Source organism: Lates calcarifer, linkage group LG17 (assembly GCF_001640805.2).
Source record: "Lates calcarifer isolate ASB-BC8 linkage group LG17, TLL_Latcal_v3, whole genome shotgun sequence".
Taxonomy (NCBI): Eukaryota; Metazoa; Chordata; class Actinopteri; family Centropomidae; genus Lates; species Lates calcarifer.
Genome location: NC_066849.1, coordinates 14145727 through 14155920, shown reverse-complemented (window position 1 = coordinate 14155920; position 10194 = coordinate 14145727). Strand labels below are relative to the sequence as shown.

Genomic DNA, 10194 nt, shown 5'->3' with positions numbered 1-10194 from the left:
ATAATCGTTTTTCTCTCAAAGCGAGACACCAGTTCGTCGACCGTTAACCGTGTCAGTTAATAGCCTAAACCGTTACTTCAACCCTGACATATTTCCTGGTCCACTCTGTCTCCAACACTGGAAACAACTCTTCCCTAGGGATTGAAGAGTCTTCTCCGTGATGCCGAGCATGACTGCCTCTCTTCACCTTGGTAAGTACTTGCTGTCTGTCGTGCCAACATGCTAAATATTATCTAAACAATATCCTGTGTTCAGTTTGTGTCCTTGGCTGCTTGTTGGTTTTATTGCTCGGACATGACTATGTTTTGGCGTCCGCCTGCGGCTGACTAATCTCTGAAAATACATTGCTGACATCAGTTTTATCGAGTAATGCATCCTCACCAGACACTGAATAAAGACGCTTCAAGTTAACTTAAACAGGAGTTAAATGGTGCTGTTATCAACACAAACTATAGTTGACAGACTTTGCCTTGACAGAATGATGTTTTAGCATAAACCTAAGCATAACTCCCTGTACTACTCTTTAAACACATCTATAAAAAATACCGAAGTTTGTCTTCGTCTTAATCAAGGTCAGCTTGTGTATTTCAGACCAGGTCTGTATCAAGGAAATATTTAATGAAACATTGGTGAATCTGTGTAGTTTAAAATGTATAATTTCCGATCATATATAGCCACCGATGTCCCTGCTAAAGAGAACTATATACTTTTTAAATTAGTACTTTGACTTAGAAATCATTAATTCACATTTCTGCTTGGTAACCCACTGGATCTGACTTAGCTGCTCATTAGCAATGCTAGGCTGGCACTTCTAATGTTGGAGCTTAAGTGGTTTTGATATGGACAGGGTTTGAGAATATCCATCAGTTTTTGAAGGTCATGGCACTACTGAAGGCAGTGTGCCACAACAGCAAGGTGGAGGCTCATGCAACTATGTGAGATTCCCTCATCATAACTTCTCACAGTCAGCTAAACTCCTCCATCATCAAGAAAAACAATGACCTGTAAACCAGGTGATGGACCGTCTTGTCACTGAGACAATAAGCGCTTAAAGACTGGCTATTCCATTATTTTGTCTTATTTATTCATTGTAACCTTGAGACAGCAGTGTCATCCTGGCACTTGCCACAACTTGCATTCAACATCCCATGGGGATGCATACTCTATGATTCTGCCTTGCTGTTGACTGTGGTGGTTGTAAATACTTATATTTGGGTACCATAACTGCCATGAGATAGTTTAACTGCATATTTCCCTTTAGGCTTTTGCTAATTAATGTAATGCTGTCTGCATAATGCTGGGTTTACTGGAAGCTCAATAGGCTTTTGTTGCACACATTTTTTCCCACACTTTTTATTATCAGTCAAGCATATTTCCCTCAAAATCAGCCATTACTTTACACATCACCATGCCTTTACGTGCTGTCTGTGCTGATAATCATCAGCTCATCACACTAGGTAATAAGAAGCAAATCGCTGCAAGTCACAGATTTTGTGATTTTAAATTAGAGTTGCAATGATTGGTTGATTGAAAAAAAATTAACATAATTGAATAAAATTTGGACTGCTGGTTGACCTTGGGCTGTGGGGGCATTATAATGGACATTTTTTCACTGTTTTCTTATTTTCTTTTGTAGACCAAACATGTACTTAATTTATTGAGAAAACAGTAGGCAGTTTAATTAATGAAAATAATTGTTTTCATTTATTTGAAGATGTGTGTGTATGTTTGGCTGCATAGCTGAAGGTCTTAGCCTGCTGCTGCATAACTCACGGATTGCTGAATTTAGATTTATGCATGCTCACTTCACTGGATTGTAAATTCTCTTCAGTGGCTGGAAGTGCTTTGTTGGGAAACAGACACATGGCAGCTGGTGCCTGGTTTGCACAAAGAAGATTCCACATTTGAGCTGCTGTTTGGCTTGTTTCTACTTTATAATCATCTCCGCAGAGTGTGTTGTGCTGGGTTTGGTGTGTGCTTGCGGGAAATGGCCTGATCCGAGCATACTGATTCCAAGTATCAACTCTGTGCTCACTTCATGCCTTGTTTTTGTTGTGGACTTTTCCTCATGGGTGCTACCTTAAATAATTTTACTCCACTGCATCAAACAAGAGTAGAAACTTTATCCCACTCTTTTATAGCCCTGGGTTACTCACCTGTGTGCCCCCAGGTTAATACAGCTGATGCCCAGGTTGTAGCGGGACCTGATAAACCCTGGCTGCAGCTCTAGAGCTCGTGTGTAAGCCTCCACTGCCTCCTCGCTCCGGTCCCCGTTTGCCAGCGTGGCTCCCAAGCGGTTCCACAACAAGTAGTCCTGGGTGGAGGAAGAGGAGGAGTGGTGAGTTTGGAGGAATAAAGAATGTCAGAGGGTGAAGATGGAAGCTTTGTTTTTAGTGAGGTTCACTGTGATGTTTGTTGTCAGATGCTGTCGGCCTAAATAATGCAGCTTGTCTATATATTTCTGGATAGATTTAATTAGTGAATACACCAGAGAGCTCCTAATTTAGCCTGAATTAAAACTCATTAAATGTTTTAAAAGCCTGCAGAAGTGTCTAACAGTGAAAAGTGCAAGTGAAATAGAGCTGAATAACCTGGGCTGCTGTAAAACACTCAACCTTGAGTCCTCAGTGACAGCATGACAAAGCAGTTGTAGAGCAGCAAGCTATAATTCTTTTTTTTTTTTTTTTTGAGGCACAAACAATAATAAAGTGTTTTGAAGCATTGCACAGCCCCTGCTATAAAGTAACCTAACAAGGGTAATTTAAGGAGAGCTGAGTTACATCACATAGGGCGTCCTTGCCGTTGTTTCCCACCTGCAGGTAGACAGGCACATACAGAGGTCATGGTCTGCTACAGTATAGGGGTCCTTCATCTCTGGCTAAGCTTAGCAGCGGGATATAATTATCTCCTTTTGTGTTCGGAGCTATTTTTCCAGCAGGGGAGCAGATATTACCAAGTCAAATGTGGGAGGTTGGATTCAACAGTGAGTAATATTTGTGGTGGCCTGGGACAATGCTGGGAGGACAGGGACTGATTTGCATGAAGGAGGTGGAAGAAAGGTTTGTGGTTGTATTTGTGTGTGCATGTTTGTGTTGTTTCTTGTTTCTTTCAGTGTCTGAAATATGCATTTATGTCTGTTTTTAGTTTTCTGCGTAAATGCGTGTGTTTGCACAAGATCTCGCTCTACTGCTCTGCTGGATCACGAGTGAGCATGTGCATATGTGTGCCAGTTGACAGTTCACGAGTCCAGATTTGGCAGCTCCTCTGCCTTCACATATTGGTGTGACAGTTTGACATGCCTCGCTGCGTCTGTTTGCACGAGCTCTCCCTTGGTATTTGTAGCACCATGTCTCTAAGGATGTGCACATGCTTTAGGGCGTCGTGTCTGCCAGACGTTTCTGCGTGGGAACATGTGGTGTGTGACAGATCTTGGTTTTTACAGTATGTGTGTGCTGTGTGTGGTGTTTGTATGTCTTTGTGTGCACTTGTTGTAACAGATCATAGGCATGTGATTCTCAACATAAGTAACATGTAGCAGCCATAACATCCTGGTGAGCTAACTTTAGGTCGTTGGCTGACCTTCTAAGATTTAAATGGGGTCATGGATATTTGGAGATTACTCTTTGCTTACTGTTACTCACGCATTGTGAGAACTTTTTACATGTCTTTTGCACAAAAAATAGCTCATGTAGAACAATATTTTGTACTCAATATCACGTTTGTTCCAGTATGGTGAAGAGAGGATGGAGTAATTATTAATATAAGTTTTAAATCAGTAATTATTGAGATAACTTCATATACCAAGATAATTTGGGCCAAGATAATTACACACTTTGAATATTCATATCTCCACACGCCCCCCGTAACATATAGCAACCTGTCAGCAACCACCAGAGACATGTAAACAACCAGCATCACCGACTTCCTACAAGATGAAAACAAACAGCAACAGTTTTGTGAGATGTATCATCTATGAAAATCTGAATGAGCCTCTAAGTGTTTTCATGAAAGACCCAGAGTTTACATCTTTGGCACAATGCAGTGCCAGCTGGAGCTAACCAGCTGTCAAACATGTTGTCTCAGTAAGGAAAGCAGTACATCCCATGTGTTTACCAACTATAGCTTACAGTCAGCTAGTCAGGCTGGCTTTGAAATCATCTGCTGCAACCCCAATACGTGCTGGGTGAGTTCTTAAATTCTCAAAATATACATATCTCAAAGGCTTAGCAAATAAAATGTAAAATGTTTGCATGGCTAGATACAACAAGGGGTAACTGGAAAAATATGTCTTGGGGTGGAGGAGTATTTCCTCTCTGACAACCAAGATGGGTCAAAGCCTGTTCTCCTATGGTTGTCAAGGGGTGCGGCTCTGACTGACATTGGCGTTGATGTCTGTCCATCCTTGGTGTTAGACAGATTTATAACTCTTGTTATTTCTGCCTGCAGAGAATGTATGTCTCTGAGAGGAGTGTTTGTATAACTACAGCTCCACTCTGTCTAATCTGCATGTTTCTGTGTGCCCTTGTGTGTGTGTGTGTGTGGGTGTTGTACCTCGGGCCGCACTGACAGGGCCGTATTGAAGGCCTCCACAGCTTTGTTGAACTCTTCGCTGAGGTTGTAGAGCACCCCGAGGCCTGTCTGTAAATCTGGGTCGATACTGTCCGAGTTGTGCTGAACTGCTTCCAGGAAGAGCTCCTTGGCCTCGGGTAGCAGGGAGCTGTGGACACACACACACACACACACACACACACACACACAGATAAGGATTAGTGTGTGACTTAAGGCTGCTGACTGAGCGCTCTTAAGATCACAGTGCTATGATGTGCACTGTACTGCATGTCAACTTTTATTCATAGAGTGTTGGAAAGAGAGAGAGAGAGGAAGAGATTGATGAAAGTATAAAGGAGAGATAAAGTGAGGAAGGAAAAATGCAGAGAGGGTTGTGTAAAAGATGAGCCAGAAGTATGGAGGCAGTAGGTTTTTGTTCAGTTAGCTCCTGTGTTGAAAGAAATAGTAGTTTAGTATTTTACGTTATTGTACCCCCATGTACACACATAGTACACACTCTTTTTCATTAAGCAGATTGGTAAACTAGTCACTTTGTTGCACTCTGGCTGTTGATACCTGTACTTCCACTATAGTAGTGTTTTTCCATCCTTTTCCGCTGTGGTTGAGAGACCTTTGAATAAGTTTTTGGTATCCTTGACAGCGTAATAGTAGTCTGGCCTCCCTGATTCAATTTTAATCAACCAATAACAAAATAACCCAAATTGAAAATAACACCATGAACTCCATGACTCTTGTTTCTCATGGGTTACTAATACTGTAGCTGTATTGACGATGAACCTGAAAGCAACACACAAAAGATTTCATCAATTTTTGGTTTTGACTGACATGTTAACTTATCATGTGTGGTTTTTTAAATATATCCTATCAAAACTGTCCATCTTCTGCTTTGCATGTCCTTCTGCCATCTGAATGAAGATCATCAAGCTGAATCTCAGAAGTCTTGCTTATTTATTGGTTCCATATTGTTGACATTTATCTCAGAAGTTCTGCCTCCTATAATCTCTACATCCCACTGTGAGGGCTAGACTCACAGTTTGAGAGCCACTGCACAAAAGTGAAAGACTGAAGAAATGACAGACTGCTACGTCTGCCTCAGTGGCCATTTGGTCCTTAGCTTTTGGGTAAAGATAAGGACTGTCCTTCATGTTATGTATTAGTTTCCATTGGGTCAGGCATAACAGATGGAGGGAGAGTAAAGGAAATATGGAAGAGAGAGAAGTGCAGAGAGGAGTGTGCAAAGAGGCTAAAGAGAGAGGGGAATGGAGTGAGCTGCAGAAATTAAAAGGTGGGTATTGCATGGATTAAAGGGCAGACCACAGTAATTGGGATGTACCTCTATCCCGTCACACTCACCAGGCGATTAATGATTTGATAAAGTGCTGCTCTACCTCGGGAGCAGAATTAGGCCTTTTTCAATCTGATATATGTAACAACCTCATTTTTCTGGCTTAAGATAACACAGACGGTCTGCCGCCTGGAGCAGTAAGAGTTGTTTGACAAGATGGATATACGTCGCTCCGCATGTCCCATCTCGCTAGTGAAATTACACCAATACCCGCTGTGGTTGAGAGACCTTTGAATAAGTTTTTGGTATCCTTGACAGCGTAATAGTAGTCTAAGTAAAAAGGTTTTTGAAGGTGCAACATGCAGCACATGATCTATCACATATTTGTCACCTAATCAATGACTCTGAGCTGTTAGAAAAGGCTGAAATTCTGTTTAAAACTCTTACCTTCTGCATCTCAATGTAACTGCTACAGATTATTGATCCTCTCTTTGATAGTTTGGACATTCCATTATCACCTAGTACGTGGACAGCACAGATAATATTGTCTTAGAGTTTATATTGACGACTAGGGTACCTGTAACTCACATTTTTCAACCAAAACTTATGGAAAAATGCACCTCTGATTTCCGCTTCTTTAATGAGAGGATTGGCTGCTTTTCATAGTAAACTGTAAAAGTAATTGTTTGGCTTTTCCGTCTAAAGACCTTACCTTTCATGTCTGTTCATATTGGGAGCATATGACATCCTGCGTTGGGAGTTCGGGGATCCCATCAGGTGGGGCTTGCCCTTCAGCAGGTGCTTGTACTTTGGATTGTGCCGCAGCCAGCGGAGCAGGGCCTCGCAGGCGTCATTGCGCATACCAGTGTTGGTCAGGCTCACTGCCAGAGCCATGAGGGCCGGGAGGTTGTTTGGGTGGAGTTCCAAACACCTGGATGGAGACATGGACCCGGCCACGGGAGAGAGGAGAGATGGCGTAAGGCGCGCACTTCAAAGGGAAATCTAGATTTGATAGGCATTAATTGGGACAGGCCAAAGCAAAGGAACATCAGGCAGAGGCTAATGATTTCTGGGTCAGGGTGGGTGAGCCGCTCCTTTCGTGCTCCGTCTCTGCTGCAGAGGACCAGGTTTGCATGCTGCTCCCCAGCAACAGGGTTTGATGATTTGCATTAGGTTTGCATTTAGGGAAAAAAGCTCCCTTGGTGGTTGCTCCAGAGCCAAAGATGGAAAGTGTGTTCGTAGCAAGTGCTTAAGTTACATCATCGGTTAGATCATGTGGACGACTGCCACTAAGATCTACGCTGGCCCTTGTAATTGAAAAGGGGAAAAGAGCAGCTCTGTGCAGGATGAACAACTTAGATTAGTTAAGAGAGGAGAGAGGCCAAAACGGGATTAAACTTTCAAGATAATCAAGATAATTTTCAAGACAGATTTGCAACAGTTGATGCGCCAGCTTCCTTAAAACCCTTGTAATCCCAGACAAACCAAATTATTTCAGTCTCCTGCTGCAGTGTGCTGGAGGTGAAGATTACATAAACTTTGGCTCAGGCTGCACAGATCAACTGTACATGGGATGTTGAGTTTGCAACACTAAAATTCAAGTAATCCATCAAGTCATGAGTGACCAGACTGCTAAATCTTCCAGGGACAGTCTCAGCATTGAACTGGCTGCCCATTAAAAAATACATTACATTTTTGCTTTCTATTTCAAATTATATCAAGTTTTCTGTCAAATACTCTGGGGCAAAAAATAACATAATACAGCAGTATTGTAACATGATGCTTGCCATCTGAAGTGGCGCCATTATAACAACAACAGGACTAATGCCAGGTAGACATCTAATCTCACCTCATACCCAAACACTCCCCTCACAGATGGAGCTGTTACATAATAAACAAAGTAAAATATAAGCCATGTAAACTAAGATATAAATGGTACCTCAGAATATGCATAAATCTGTTGGCTTAAGTGAGATTCTTGCAGGGATCAAAAACAAATGATTTGATTTCCTTTGTAATCCCATTTATTTCCTCATTATACAGCAATTACTATTTGTTTTTGCATTATTTATTTATTTCCCAGAATGGACGATCTGTGCTGCACTTAGAAAAGGAAGGTTGCTTTCTCCTGAATGGTCGTCTCTTGTGTTTTCAGTTGACTTGTCAGTGTTCACACTCTTAGATAGGTGCAATTTCTGGCTTCAGCGGTGTTATGAATGAAAGTGGGCCACCTCCCACTGAGGACTCTCTTCATACCCTGGCTCTGTGCAATCACCATCCATGTGAGGTGCCTCTATTTTAAGAATAAAAATCGCAGAAGCCTTCTTTCGAATCGCTGGTTTAAGAACTTTGGTGAGAGTAAAGACGGTGATGCTGTTCCTCTCGGGGATATAAATAATCATTAATGTTTGCATCAAAATTTACTTTTACCTTTGTTTTTTTGTTCTTGCTTAATAGACTGCTGTCCCAAAGTTCATTGAAACCTCTGAGGCAAATTTCATACGCTGGGCTTCATCTTTTAACATGACATTTCCAATGAGTCCCACTTGTGCAAACATATGTTGTCCCCGAGGTGTAACAGCTGACAGCTCTGTCGTGTCTGACAGCGATTTTTTGTTTTTTGACATGGGAACCCGATGCAGTGGTTTCTCCTTACCTCTGGAGGGAGACAATCGCTGCCTGCTCATTCTCGTTTTCAGCCTGGGTGGTCCCCAACACTTGCCAAGCCTGCAAAGAAACAAAATACACGTAACAGTAAACAGCAGGGTGGAAACCTGGACTCCATAGCCAGGTTTTCTCAAAGGACTGAAACACAGTTACAGCAGCTCAGCTGTTCAGGCACAAAGAGTGTAGATCCAGCTCAGAGCGACTGATGCCAGTGTTTCAGACAGATTGTTGTAGAGGAGCTATAGTGAATTTAAACAAAGCTCCACAAAATGTGAAACTTACAGAGGTCAAATAAGAGTGCATGTATTGATAATTTGTGTTTTGCTTGGAGGATTGTCCTTGTCCTCTCAAATAGTCCATAATTCATCCAAACAACAGAGAGCCATTTATTTTTCAATTAAACCATCAGAGATGATTTACTGACAAACTGCTTTATCTCTTTGAAAAAAGTAAGCAGATAATTTAGGTGAGGAGTCCTCATTTATTTAGAGCTGAATTATTAGCCAATAAGTCCTTCAACAGAAATCAGGGTATATTTTGATAATTGATTGATGGTTTGAGTCATTTTTATATTGAAAAAATATTTGGGTTTTGGTATGTTGGTAGAAAAAAACACAACAGTGAAGGGCTCTAGGAAATTGTGGTGGGCATATACACGTTGGGAGATTGTTTGAAAATAACAATTAGTTGTAGCTCCACACATATTGGAAGGACCTGAGTATGCTAAGCACATCTGACAATGAATATTAAAGCTGCAGCTAATGATTACTTTCATTATCAACAGTGTTCTCAGTTAATTGCTTTGTTGTTTTGTCTATAAAATGTCAGAACAACAAACAAATGTTTCCCAAAGCCCAGGGTGATGTCTTCAAATGACTTGTTTTGTCTGATCAACAGCGCAGAACCCAAAGATATTCAATTTACAATTAGGTAAAAATGACAGCAAATCCTCACAATAGAGGATCTGGAACAAGTAAATGTGTGGCATTTTTTGCTTGAAACATGAATCAATGTTAACTGATCATCAAAATAGTTTCCAGTTTATTTTTTGTAAATTGATTAATTGATGAAACATTTCTGCTGTAATGGAGTGGAGTTGAGGTTTTGATCTGTAAACCTTGACTGTGATTGTGCGAGTGACATGATGGTCGATCTGTGCGCCAACGTTGGCCCTCATCAGGGGAAAAGTGAAATGAAAGTACCCTCGATCGGCACAAGAGGGCAGAAAATGATATAATAAACCCAGAATCCAAAAACGTGAGATTATGAGATTACCCCTCTGTATTTTGTGTCTGTAAGGGCACACTAAATAACCTGTTCTGAGGCTAATCTCTGTAGATGCTTTTTTGTTCCACTCTTTTGAAATGAGGGGCAAAATTATTTCTGAATGATTCAGAGGTCTTCACAGTGGGGCAATAAGCCACTAAGCGCCCTAGGAGGAATTTTGGAATCGTATTAGTTCCATACACCACGGGATAATCCTCTCCTCGGAATAACTGGCACATTTCTGTATATTCCAGGGGATTCCGAAAAGTACTTTGTATGAAGGCTTTGCTCTTTCAGCCTGCAAAGAGGTCACTTCTTTTGAAACGGGGAGAATACAGAAAGGAGAGGAAAAAACCTGGGGAATGAGCTATTATTCAGCTCAGTGGGCAAATGGAAATTCTCATCAA

At 41.4% G+C, this 10194-nt stretch overlaps 1 protein-coding gene across 3 annotated transcripts in view; it reads right to left on the bottom strand.

Annotated features, from left to right (window-relative positions):
• Nucleotides 1–10194, bottom strand: part of pex5la (peroxisomal biogenesis factor 5-like a) — a 90685-nt gene that overhangs the window by 7712 nt on the left and 72779 nt on the right. For all 3 annotated transcript variants that reach the window (XM_018673220.2, XM_018673221.2, XM_018673222.2), the window contains 4 exons: nucleotides 8511–8581; nucleotides 6567–6785; nucleotides 4552–4717; nucleotides 2157–2314 (listed from right to left, as the gene is read on the bottom strand). In XM_018673220.2, coding sequence (XP_018528736.1) covers nucleotides 2157–2314; nucleotides 4552–4717; nucleotides 6567–6785; nucleotides 8511–8581 — 614 coding nt within the window. The remainder of the gene's footprint in view (nucleotides 1–2156; nucleotides 2315–4551; nucleotides 4718–6566; nucleotides 6786–8510; nucleotides 8582–10194) is intronic.